The sequence below is a fragment of the Vombatus ursinus genome, unplaced genomic scaffold (genome assembly GCF_900497805.2).
Source record: "Vombatus ursinus unplaced genomic scaffold, bare-nosed wombat genome assembly UNPS02009835.1, whole genome shotgun sequence".
NCBI lineage: Eukaryota > Metazoa > Chordata > Mammalia > Diprotodontia > Vombatidae > Vombatus > Vombatus ursinus.
This window is the reverse complement of record NW_020949613.1, coordinates 17,738,151-17,752,004: the sequence shown is the minus strand read 5'-3', so window position 1 is coordinate 17,752,004 and position 13,854 is coordinate 17,738,151. Positions and strand designations below refer to the sequence as shown.

General features: G+C 34.0%; 1 protein-coding gene across 1 annotated transcript in view; it reads left to right on the top strand.

Annotated features, from left to right (window-relative positions):
* The window catches only part of LMBRD1 (LMBR1 domain containing 1), a 188,310-nt gene extending 175,250 nt beyond the window's left edge, over nt 1-13,060 (top strand). Inside the window, exons 15-16 of the mRNA XM_027852980.1 lie at nt 11,213-11,304; nt 11,454-13,060. Of these exons, the coding sequence (XP_027708781.1) occupies nt 11,213-11,304; nt 11,454-11,573 (212 nt within the window). The 3' untranslated portion in view covers nt 11,574-13,060. The remainder of the gene's footprint in view (nt 1-11,212; nt 11,305-11,453) is intronic.
* The last annotated feature ends 794 nt before the right edge of the window (nt 13,061-13,854 follow it).

Below are 13,854 nucleotides of genomic sequence, written 5' to 3'. Positions count from 1 at the left end.
CTCTTCTCTTCTCTTCTCTTCTCTTCTCTTCTCTTCTCTTCTCTTCTTCTCTTCTTTTCTTGATACAGTAGTATCTAGTAGTGGTATTGCTGGGTCAAAGAACATGCACAGTTTTATAAACCTTTGGTTATAGTTCCAAATTGCTCTCCAGAATGGTTGGATCACTTCACAGTACCAAATCATTTTGATGATTACTGCTTCATAGTTTAGTTTAAGATCTTGTATTGTTATGCCCCCTTCTTTCCCATTTTTTATTGTTTTTCTTGAGTTTCTTGACCTTTTGTTCTTCCAGAATTTCCTTAGTATCATTCTCTTTCCTTTGGTAATTTGGTTGATAAGGCACTGAATAAATAATAATGTCATTTTTATGATACTTAACTTGCTTTACCCATGAAAAAGTACTATCCAATTATTTAGATGTCTTCATTTGTATAAAGAGTATTTTTAGTTGTATTCATGTAGTTCCTGTTGGTGTCTTAGCAGGTAGACTCCCAAATATTTTAGATATTTTGCAGTTATGTTAAATGGAGTTTTTTTCCCTATCATTTTCTAGCTGGTTTTGCATATGTTTTATTTTAAGAATATTTATCAATAGTTTATTAAATAAAATATTGCCATATTATTTATTAGGTAGATTTTTAAAATAACCATTTATACTCTAAGAAGTTAGTTTTTTTTAATATGTTCCTCCTTCCTTTTGAGCAATTTAAGATTCTCCTCCTAAAATGTTTGGTTCCATTTGCTGTCTTTTCAAGATGAATAATGGTAGAATTGTTGAATTATTAGGAAAAGTTTGCCATCAAGAACCAAGATTCTAGTTTTTTATTCTAAATACCCATTAACACATACTTTAAAGTGCACACAAAATTGATTTGAAGCTTACAAACAGCTTGATGAGATAGTGTGTGATAGTCAGAATGGGAACCATAACGAACTCTAAACCTGGGAATCAGAAGATCCCAGATTTGGGTTCCAGATCTATTACCAGATTTTGAGTTTGCACACGTTATTTTTCCCTTCCTGCTCTATGTAGCACATTGTTAAATTCCTTGTGGGTATGACTTTTTCACTTTGCTTTTGCTTTTTTCCCCCACAAGGAACTAGCATAGTGCTTTGCCAATAGTGTTTAGTAAGTACTTGCTGAATTTAATTGAGCCTCAGTTTACTTATTGATAAGGGAAAGATTCTAATGATAATTTTATGATGTATCTCACAGGATCATTGTCAGGAAGGGCTTCTTCATAAGTTATAAAGAACTGTGTAAAATGTAAGTTGCCATTAATCTAGTCTTCTCATTTGGGGATGGAATTGAGAAGTGCAATAAATGTGCAAAACAGAATGCAATCCATTTCTGAGTACCTAAATTAATAATTTAGTACAACATTGATCCATAATCCAGAACATTTTCAGTACAAGGATTAGTCATAAAATTTTAGAGCTAGAAAGACACTTTATAAATCACTAATGGGCCCCAGGCTCTCATTTTACAGATTAGGAAAGCAGAGTTCCAGGGAAGTTGAATGACTGACCCAGAGTCACACTGAGTTTATTAGTGACAGAGCCAGGAACTATAGCCTTTGTTTTCTAACTCCTCATCCAGTACGCTTTACACTGTGCTGCCTTCCAAAGAAGCAAAACACGTGTAGGTAGGATAATGAATAATCATCTAGTTGGTTCCCTTCATGGGCTTATTAAAGAAAGCTGTTAAGTTTTTATGGTAGCTGCTTTTTTCCAAAAAATAGAGTACTTTTTTTCCCTTCCTTTGATCCACATGTGCAGCCCCAAAGCCTGTATACTTCTTGCAGTTTCTGGTAAGAATTCTAGGTACCCTAAAAATAATAAAACATAGTTATGCTAATATTAGAATGAGTGATTGTTTGTTTTTCCATGTTAGAATGCATGGTTCCTTACCTGTCCTCTGGTACCAACAAAGCCTTAGGGGTGGGGTTTGCTAGGCTCCAAGTCCCTGCTCCTCTTCTTGAATCCTTATTTTTGGTTATTTACTTCTAAACACATAATGGAATCTGAACTGTTTGTTTCTGCTGTGCAGACTTCTTGGTTTAAAAACAAAACAAAACAAAACATTGTCATAATGCAAATTTACTTATGGTTATGTTAAGCGTAGCCTAGTGGGGTTCATATGAGGGTGATCTGTTGAAGGAGCGGTGTTAATAAGATACAAGGTAAATACCTAGATAAAAGTAGTATCTTTCAGTGGTATTTTAGGGAAAGGTGATGTTGCTAAATATTTTCAAATATTATACTCTTCATAAATGTCTAATTTTAGTATCCTGTTAGATAATTTAACTTTACTCATTTCTTTTTTACTTAGAAAGTACTTTCTTTCTTAGTTCATCTGACAGTGTCCTCACTTATAATAATACCTATAATGATTGTTCATCTTTGATTTATAAATAATTTGCAGGGATTTGACAAGTACATTATTAGGATTTTCACATTAAAACCTACTCTACTGTGATATCATGTATTTGGTAACTTCCATCCTAGTTTTTAATACTTTATGAGAATTATGTAATGATGGTCAGGCTAGTGTGACATAGCAGATAGCTTTATAGTTAGAAAGTCCTAGTTTCAAAACCCACATCTGACACATAAAGCTGTGTTATTCTAGACAAGTCACTTTACCTCTCTCTCTATGCCCTGAACAGTTCTTTAGGATTATAAGTTGTAGAATAACCGGCAGAAAATTGGCAGTCTTCTTTAATGGGGAGAATTTTCTCCCTGGGCTTCCTTCAATTAAATCACAGATCTGTAGCCATAAATATCTAATTATGGCGTCTCAATATAAATGAGAAAATTAAAAACAGGTTAACTTACCAACTTCAGTCATTCAGATGAGCATACAAACCCATATGGTCTTTGATGAAAAAAATTCAACATACAGTACAACTGATCATATTTTTTTTCCCCTAACAAAACCAGTTTATTATTTTTATCAAAATCTGACTGATGAATGATATGTGCCTGTATAGCATTATACACAATCTACCTTAACTCCTCACATTTTTAAACTCAAGTTTGCAGGATGTCTCTTTCTAGGATAGAGGACCACCAAACAGTTAGTCAGCAGTATTGTCATGGAATACTATAGTTTGTATACCTCCCTCACAGTGGTGTTATTGAAGAAGTCTAGAAAGATACAAAGGTGAAAGACTATAGGACTTAGAACAAAAGAACTAAGGTGGGTAGGTGCATCATTCCACAAATTCAAAGTGGCCTATCTGTTAGGTGGCCTGTGATTTTCAGTATTGGAAGATAAGAAAAAGGTGGCTTTCATCAACGTAATAGGTTTCTGCTAGTTGAAGTGCATGTCCCAAGGAATTTTCTGGGTGCCTTCAACTTTCTGGTGGCTCATGGAAAAGGTAGTTGATGATCTCAACTACTAGGAAGTAATATTGTTATATCTGGGCAGTCTTACCAGGTTTAAAAAGATTGATAAAAGAACATGAAGAAAAAAACCCATTAGAAAACCTAGAAGATCCTGGTGTGAAGTTGCCAATTGATAAGTCCCAGTTCTGTAGAGGCTGTATCAAATACATGAGTTGTGTAGTGTTTTAGCAGGGAATGAAGACTGACTCCCAAGAAACTGGATATGCTCTTCATTGGTCTATGTCTAAAGACTTTTCAAGAGCTAAAGACTTTATTAGCATTTCGTGGTGCTGCTATCACATTGATACAGAATTGTGACATTGTTATCATTAAACCTCTCAGTGATTTCATTCATGGGCATATGGTGAAGTACCAGAAACAGGGGCAAAAGGTGCACACTAGTCTGAACCCTCTGGCACCATTTGAAAAAAGATTAAGATGAAGAATGTGATTAGACTTTCAACAACTTGATCAGCTACCTCATGTTTGCAGCCATGTTTGCATTTGCAAATCCAAGCAAGCTCTTTTTATTACACATAGACACTGGCCTATAAGGCCTAGAAATAAGTTTCTATCCAGAGTAAGGAACATCTGAACCCTTTTTCATTCTCTAGTAGAAAAATTACTGACAGTGGGCTGTCAGTCGTACACAAATTGGAATTTGTGGCTTTGAAGTGGACCTTTGCTGATAAGCTCTGTACACAAAATCTCAGAACTTGATTTTCAGTTTGGCTATGTAGCAATTCAGTTATATATGTATGTACGCATTGCTCAGATGTTATCATATGCTGCCTTCCTGACGTAAATAGCAGCACTAGACAAATCAGTGTAATTACCATCCAGTGAACAGAAACATGGATATAGCTACCTTATTCCATAGGCCCAGGATTTCTGAAGCCATAACAATACCTGTAGAAAGCATGGAAGCAATCTGTGACATGTAGGAAGGTGGACCATAAGAGCTTGAAAGTGCAGCTGAAAGTTTGAGACTTTCAACAAACAATTTGCCATCAGTAGGTATAAATTTTGTAACATTAGACTGATCCTTCTGTGTCCTAGTCTGATATTGTCATCTACTGGGCAGATATGTCTTATTAATTGCTGCTGCTAGTCAGCCTCTTCCCAATGGTCACAAATCTTTTGTGAGCTAACCCATATCCCAGGATTTTATTCTTTAGTGAACCAGACCCAGAGTTGTACCCAGACAGTACAGTAAAAATATGTTAGGTCAAATCTACCTTCTGACTTCACTTTCCCCGCAGGAGCAACTTCCCTGAGGCCATCTGATAGTTGGGTTGGGAATAAATTACTTTCACTTCTCTTCATGCCCATGGCTGCTTGCACTTATTGTTGGTAGATTACTCTAATTTCAATTACACTGGAGTAGAACTAGAAATCTTTCTCTGGCATGTTTTCTCCTACATCCAAATTGCTGGTCTCACCATACCATTGTAAATATATGGACATTTGATAATTCTAAATTCAAAGCTTAAATTTGTGTCTCCTGAACTGAAATGTTACAATACCCGAGTCATCACTCTAGGCTTTATGTGCAAGAAACTTGCTGAAATCATATTCTTAAATGTAAATTAAGTGAGGTAATATATGTAAAACACTTTGCAAAACTTAAAGTGCTATATACTTAGTTATTACAGATTTACCTGATGTTCTATAGGTGTCCTAACCAACTGTGAAACCATATTTTTAGAACTCTGAACATGAACTTGAACCTTATAAGTGCAGAATTCACTTCAAAATGGTAACTTAGAATCATGGGATTTAGATAATCTTAGGGTCAAAATGAACTTAAAAATCATTTAGTCCAGCTCCTTCATGTTATGGTTGAGGAAATTAAGGTCCAATAGAATCTAAATGCTTTCAAAGAAGGGAGAGTTTCATTTTTGTCTTTGTATCCCCATGCTAAGCTCATAGTAGATGCTTAATTAATGTTTACTAATTGATTGGTGCCTCTGTATTCTAATGTAGTTTTAGGTCTGTGAAGCTTTTCTATTTATTTTGTGTAACTGAAAACATTTTGAAGGTTTTAGAATACTTAGTGAAATTGGCTAGGAAAGGTAAGATACTTATCAGAAAATATCAAATTCAGAAGCTTTTATTTGAGATACAATGCTGGTAGTTACAATTAAGACATATGTATCTCATGTCTCCCTTGTTTTAACCTCAAAATTGAAAGCAAAAGCTAGCATGTTTCATTGTATAGCCAATACATTATTCTTTGAGTAGGTCACCTTTTAATTTTTCTGTCAGCTTTACTACAAAATTCTATTTAATTTGAAATTTCTCTTTTTCTTTTTGCAAACTACACAAACTCCATAAAGCCCTTAAAGCAAAAAAATTATCTTATAGAATGCTCAATGATGATCTCTTTCTTTATAGCTAAAGGTTGAATCTAACTTTAAATCTACCATGAATTAGCACTTTTAAGTGTATTGTTAAATCAAGCTAACAAGCTTTTTTTGGGGGGAGAGGGGCTAGGCAATGAGGTTAAGTGACTTGCCCAGGGTCACACAGCTAGTAAGTGTTATGTGTCTGAGGCCGGATTTGAACTCAGGTCCTCCTGATTCCAGCCAGTGCTCTATCCACTAGGCCAACTAGCTGCCTCTCAACAAGCATTTTTTAAGCACCTGCTATGTACCAAGCACTGTGCTGAGTGCTGGGGTTAACAAAGAAAAGCAAAAAATAGTCCCCTTCCTAAAAGAGAAAGCAGTGTTTTCTAGTGTATCTTAAAATAACAGAGTTTTCCTACTAGAAATTGACCTTGTAAAAGTTAGTGCACATTTGAAAAGCCATTTATCCAGTCAACTATAATATAACTAAAGAATGCTGGCAGACCTTCACTTGGATTAGTTGGTTTCTTGAAAGCATGACTTTGCGTTTAAAAAAAAGTTATAGGGGGCAGCTTATGCCATATGAACAACATTTGTGTACATATATAGTGTGAGTTAAGGAGAGTGTTAGTGCAAGAAGTTCTCAAAAAATAGCTAAAACTATTGTCGATTTTGGTTTTCATCTTGAGTGATCAGCAGAATGACTGTAGCAGTGTTTTGACATTATGATGGGGTTGGTTTATAATTGCTTATTGATGATGTCATAATTGGTCAGATCAGTGTTATACAGGGTTTACTTATTGTCCTTTATATATCATGTATTGACTAGTCAGGTCAAGTCAATGTCTCTAAACTCTTGTGTGAAGAGCAAATACTACAGTGATTTCTTGTAAGATGGAATTTATTACATAGTGTGTATATACACTTAGAGGACATGAAAGAATGATACCGTAAAAAAAAAAAAAAAGAGAGAGAGAAACATTTAGAAACATTTCCTATTCCTGTACTCTGCTCTGGAAGTAAATCTTTTAGAATGTCATTTTTTTTTTCTTCTGAACTTTTGCTGTACTACTTCAACAGATCTATGCATCAGGAGTCATTCATATACTTACCTATTCTCATTGTTGACTTCATCCCTATAGTTTAATGAAAATATCCGATCTACACCATTTTAAGTAACTATGATTTGATCAGAAGTGTACAGTAAAATTATTGTAGTACTCTAAATGATTTCAGGACACTTAAACTTAACCGTGGTGGTTCTGTGATTTTAGAATATGGATATTCATTTTCCCCTATACAGATACCTTATCACCCTTCTTGTCCTCTGCAGTTCAGTAACTAAATTTCTGCAGTTTAAATATATCTTGAAAGAGAATCAGGTTCAAAATGCTTACCATAATTTGTTTAGTCAGGTAACTATAAAGAGCCATCTCTAGATCTCTCAACTACAGTATCTGTAATTCAAGTGAGCAGCTGGAAGGTTACAGATGATCACACTGGCCTCTTGACTTCTGCATGGGAAAAATATAAATTTAGAAGATAATGCTCTTATTTTCACAACCATTGTCATCAGTTGTATTTTTTAATAGTAATTGGCCTAACCTGTTTTCAAATAAGACACTAATATTGAGAGGAAATTCTCTAAATTCATTAATATTTAGCCAGTTATTTTGTTACTGAATCTTACAACTATTTATCATTACAAAGAATTCCATTTGAGACTTGTATAAGAAACTGAAAGATGAGGAAAACTTTAAGAACTAGAATAAATTTAGACATGTAGAGGTGTAGTTGTGGTAGACACTAATACTAAATCATCTGTGATTATTGTCATTGCTTTAAAAGGAGTTTAAAGTTCATATTAAAGATTTTTTCTTTGGAATTATCTTGTCTTACTAGTATTAATCTTGAATTCTTCTTTATAAGATCCTAGAACCATATATCTAGAAGTAGAAGGAGATCTAGAGAACTCAAAGGTCATTTAGTCCAAACTCCCCCCCCCTTTTTTTTTACAGAGAGGAAAACTAAGGCTCAGGGAGTTAAGTGACTTACCCAAGGTCACTCAGGAAGTAATTGTAAGAGATGGAATTTAAACTCAATTTATCTGACACCAGAGCCTCTGATCTTTCTACTACAATACCTTAGGCCTTTTTTTTTTTTAAGTATCCCTTTAGTTAAACTTTCTCTTTCTTAGCAAGAGGTCTTTTTTAAAGCTCATTTTTAGTGAAATTGTTGGAATATTGCCATTTTTAAAACTTGTAAGTTTTTTTTCCTCTATAAATCTCAAGCATAGAAGAATAAAAGGTAAAAAGTTCTTTGGTAGTAAAATGACACTGCTCTTTGAAAAGAACAGCCATGATATGAAGAGCGCTTTGCTGGGATCATTGACTTTGTAGTCCTTTGTAGCTAAGGTAATAAAGTATCTTAGGTATAGAGTAATATCCTGTAAGAATCTACAATTAGTGTAGTAAAATTTTAAGTCTGAAAGGGACTTGAGCTCTTCAAAACTCCCTCAGTGACTCTCCTTTGTTGGGATCTTAATGCAAGAACAAATATTGAAGTCCAAGTATGAAGTGTAGAATACCTTAGTCTTAAATTATACTGTTAATAATGAGGTCTATTTATAATATTTGTTCATTTAGGGGCAGGTGCAACCAAAATGCTGCTGAAATAATTTTTCATTAAGGAGACTTCACTTTACAAAATCAGCAAACATTTCTTAAACACCTACCACATGCTAGGTGCTAAGGATATAAAATAGCACAGCCTGCAAACTCAAAGACTGTACATGGTCTTATTGGTGGAGAGAAAAGACATGTATACAGATATGTGTGATACATGATATATCATACATGTGATAGGGAAGAGAACCAAAGGAAAATTAAAGGTGTTAGGGCAAAAGAAAAAAAAATTTTAGTTCTTAAATTTCTTTTTTGACCTGTTGGTTTTTATTGGTACAGGTGCTGTTTCCTCTAATGCAGATTGCATCCCCTCTATATCTTCCAGTTTCATGCAGTTCTTTTCCATATCTTTCCATAAATTTTCTATCCAGTATACAGGAGGCCTCCTATGAGGGTACCAGTGTAGCACTCAGGCTATATTTGCTGTGTCACATTCTTGATACATGACCAGCTCACTTCCTTTTCCACTTATATAAAAGCATTTTTATGCTACTTATGTGCAAATAATCATTAATATTACTGTAACATTTAATTCCCACTAACACCCTTTCCATTATGCTTGGGGTTACTTACCAACTTACTTCTTGTAGGATTATAGTAGTCATATAACATTAACACATGTATGGGCCTTTGTTGGCAATGAGTAGTTTGGGATAATCAAAAGTGTGTGTGTATAAAATCATTGGAAGGTTTTTTGACATCAGCAGTTACCTACATAGATGAAATCACAGATCTCGAACAAAAATATGTATAATACTGTATATAAAATCTTGGACAGGTACTGCTTGTAGGTGAAGAGTGAGCTAAATGGTTGAGAGAATCAAATAAGAGATGCTTCAAGTAAGATATCAAATTGCTTCCTTTTTTACTAAATTGTATAGTGTTTTTTTAATGACATCAAAGTCTTAGACTCTAAAAAACAGATAAATCTCAAACAGTACTACTTTATATTATGCTTTGAGAAAAATAGCTCTTGTGTATTGAAGCTTACAATAGACAATAAGAACAAAAAATGAATAGTATGGTTTTGATCCCTTATAAATGTATTTGTGTACAGATAGTTTAAACACATCTGTCTTAAAATCATAAAATTTAGAGTTGGAAAAGTCTGACCCTATCGTTTTTTACATAAGGATATGAAGGCCCAGAGGGTTAAGTGACTTGCCTGTGGTCAGACAGCTAGTAAGTAGTAGAGCCTGAAATTTGAACCTGCTAATCAAATTCAGTACTCTCTCTATTTTGAATGACAAATCCAAAATGTTTTCTAATCTCATGTACAATACTGAAAAACAGGTAAGAACATATTGTAAGATTTACTTCCAGTCTCTGAGCCTTGGTTATAGACAGGTCTAAATAGTCCTATTTAATACTGTTGATCACTTAAGATATCTGCTAAACACAGCTTAATATAAGCAGATAAATTGTTAAGATAATGGAGGCAGCTGAGTGACACAGTGGATAATGCTTAGTATTGTATTTGGAGTCAGGAAGACCTGAGCTAAAATTCTCCCTTAGAAACTTCTTAGCTGTGCAGCTCAGGGCAAGTCATGTAACCTCTCTGTGCCTCAATTTCCTCATTTTTAAAATGAATGGGAGTGGACTCAGTGCCTCTAAGATTTCTTTCAGCTCTAAATATATGACCCTATGAAATATTTAGATAAATCAGGATTGCAATTTTATGGAAGCAAAGTGACCTTAGTTGAAGAAAAAATATTATTCAGTACATGTTTCAACTAAATAGTACTTTCTGTTGTCATGATTGAATTTTAACCAAAGGGTAAACTGAGGCAGATCTCCATTCAAGATAATATTTATTAGCAGGGGCATGCTACCTGTCAATAAATGGGTGAGTGGCTTGCCTCCATTAATGACAAAGACCTCAAGCAATAGGACAATTCCCCATATTTTGGGGGGAGTACAGAACAAAAGACAGAACTGAGTTAATCCCATGACATCATGGGATTAAGGGCAACATGATTGATTACAGAGCTGAGGTGCAGGAAACAACTTATTGGTTGAAAGTTTGGTAATGGGAGCTAGCAACGATTTCCCCCACACCTCTTTCCTTTCATGAGACTAAGAGTCCAGCTGTGAAATAGTGGCCCAGGCTTTTGAACAGCAAACCAGACATACTTAAAGGATAACTTGGTGAAGTCAAGATAGTAGGCCTAAACTCCCTTTCTATTCACACACATTCTCCAAGGTCAGTTAAATTCTTTAAAGCGGGAGAGCAGAGTTTTTAAACTTAACTCATTACATGCAACTGACCTCTCAACTAAGTTCAAAGACAAAGAACAATGACAGGATAAAATTAATCATAAATAGGATCAATAAGAAAATGATAAAGGATTAATCTTAATCTTCTCACTGTAAAATTCAAGCAAGAAACTTGATAACAGATCATTGTTTTCTTGATTTCTTATGTTTTCTATATTTTCAGAGGCACACAGGAAATCCCTTTTAAGTTTTAAGCTGCCCTGAAAATGGAGTCCTTAAAAAAATATAACGTACTAATAACTACATTGCAATTATTTTCTCATTCAATTCTGATCGATTTGCACCAAGAACTTTTTTTATTTGTTTCAGCTGTAATTTTATTTCATTGGCAAGATTTAGTATATTACAAATATATTAGCTAGCAAATTTAATTTTCAATAAAAGACATTACTTTATCTGTATTATTTATTTTTTTAAAGTTTTTGTTTGCTTAGATAATAAAATTCTTGACATCCCAAATAGCCAAGCTCACAACTGCTCTGTGATAATTCTCTTTTCAATTTTACTTTGTAGATCAGTGCATCGTCACAAGAACGTACCTGTTCCTTCATAAGTTCTGGTTCTTCAGTGCTGTTTATTATTTTGGCAACTGGGCCTTCATTGTAGTAAGTCTATCAGTGATTATTCAGCCCCTAACAAGAGTATTTCTAAACTTTTCATTTTTTTCTCCTATTTGTAGGACAATAGTGTCATTGAACTTTAATGCATTTTTTCATCCTCTTTTTCAATAAAGCAATTTTTTTTAAATTTACAGGTCTTCTTAATTGGATTAATAGTATCATGTTGTAAAGGGAAGAAATCAGTCATTGAAGGGGAAGTGGATGAAGATGATTCAGACTTAAGTGATGACGAACCATCTATGTATTCTTCTTAACAACCTTTCTCAAATTAATAATTGTCCATTGATTGAATATAACATTCATATAAATATAAATCATCAGCCCAGTGAGGTTGAGCCAACTCATTTCCATCAAAAGCGGGAGCATGGACTTATCAAAAAGTACGTATTTTGTTGTTTTATAAAAGAGTATTACTGTACTATAGCATATTAATGTTGAAAATAATTATAATATGTAAGTATACATCCATTGGTTCAATGAGGGAATGTTTTCAGGAATTTTTTTTCTCTGATGCATAATAGTGTTGAAATTGATTAAAAACCTTCTGAAATTAATGCTCCCTTTTGTTGCTCTTTTAAGATGTAATATATCACTGGTACTTGTGCCTTTAGCTCTCTGAAGTCACATGGAATTATAAAATGTCTTTTACTAATTGTCTGGTACCTAATATTCATATAATTACAGGTGATAAATAAATATTGCTCCCAATACACAGCTTCTGTTTTTCACTTACTGTGTAAAATTACAGCTAAAATAAAAAGTGTATTGTAGTCATTAAACCATTCAAATGCAGTTTATGTATAAAGATTTTAAATATTTTTCTCTTCAAATTGTAAATAGTAACATACATGTTATTGTAAATGCATCAGTAAATCTGTTTATGCTTGAAACTGTGGTTCCCTAAAACTCTTATGATACATTTTTCAAAGTTTGGTGTAATATAAACTTCTGGGTTATTAAAAGTACTTTTTCTTAGCTAAGCCTAAATTTCAAGTTCCTGTATTAAATGGGGTCATATTTATCATTGGTAATAATACTTGCTTCTGAAAAGTGGTTAAAGCTATAGATTAGAAATTTTTAAAATAGCACTTATGAAACAAAACTGTTTTGTTTTATTATTTTACTGAAAGTGTCTCATTCTAAGCATCTGAATAATAAGTATATTAAACCCTTATCTAATGCGGTTGGGCTGTGAGGGTGGAAGAGTGCAGTTAATCTCTTCTGATTAATCTAAATAAATACTGATAAAAATTGATAAAACCTAGGCAACTTGATGGCCTCATTAATGTGAAATTACTAACAAAACAATACTTTGAGGTTGTATCATTTCATCAGTGTGGGCATTTCCTTCATCAGTGAGCATCACAACCACTTTGTGCCTTAGTAGACTATCTTTGTGAGTTGTTGGAAAAATTCATTACCTTGAGGTGGTCATCTCCAGCTGAGGCTCTGCCCCATTGGACTAGGCTGATCCTCCGCTGGGTCTGTACTCTGATCCTTTTAGCTTGCACTTCCCTGGTGAACAGGAATCCAGCAGCATCTCATTCTGTATCAGTGTAATACAGACTGACGTTTTTTGTATTACCTTTATATCCACAGCTTGAATAGGTAGTGTTCACCGTTTCCAAGTGAAAAAGCCAAGGCAGAGAAAGATTGAGAAACATTAAGCAGAATTATAATATGTACTGGCATTATTTCCTAATGACACTAATAAATTTGCTTTGCAAAGATCAAAGCTGAATCTGTGGCTTGGTGAATGATTACTGTGTTGTTCTTAATAGCTTTAATTGTTAAATGACTTTCTTAACAGCCTAGCAGTCCATCTATTCTTGGTTGTAGTCAAAAAATTGTGTGGAATGTAAAAAAGAGTTAACACTAATGAAAAGCAATGTAGACTGCTGAACATAATCACAAGTTGTTCACACAAGATACATTCTAGTTGCTTTATAAACAATCCATATATGTGTGTATGCATATATGTACACATATAGACATATAAACATACACACACACACACATACATCCACACACATATATTTTTTTAAATGTGCCATTTATTAGGAGTGACAGCTTGCTACCAGTAGAAAGTTAGAGGTTCTCAGTTCAAATTCTGGTTTTACTTACTTCCTACATGTCCTTAAGAAAAGTTTAAAATTGGGAGGCCTTAATTTCCATATCTGCAAAATGAAGGGGTTAGACTGGATTTTTTTTTTTTTTTTTTTTTTTTGGTGAGGCAGTTGGAGTTAAGTGACTTTTCCAAGGTCACACAGCTAGTACGTGTCAAGTGTTTGATCTGAGGCCAGATTTGAACTCAGGTCTTCCTGACTTCAGGGCTGGTGCTCTATCCACTGTGCCACCTAGTTGCCCTAGACTGAATATTTTTAAGGGTCCTTCCTAGCTCTTAGTCCCCTGATCTATTGGTAAACATTAGGGGGACTCAAGGTGCAACAAGGTGCAACTTACATTTATATAATGCTTAATAAAAATTCAACTACATGTGCACATTGGATGTGTTATCTTAAATCCATTTGATGA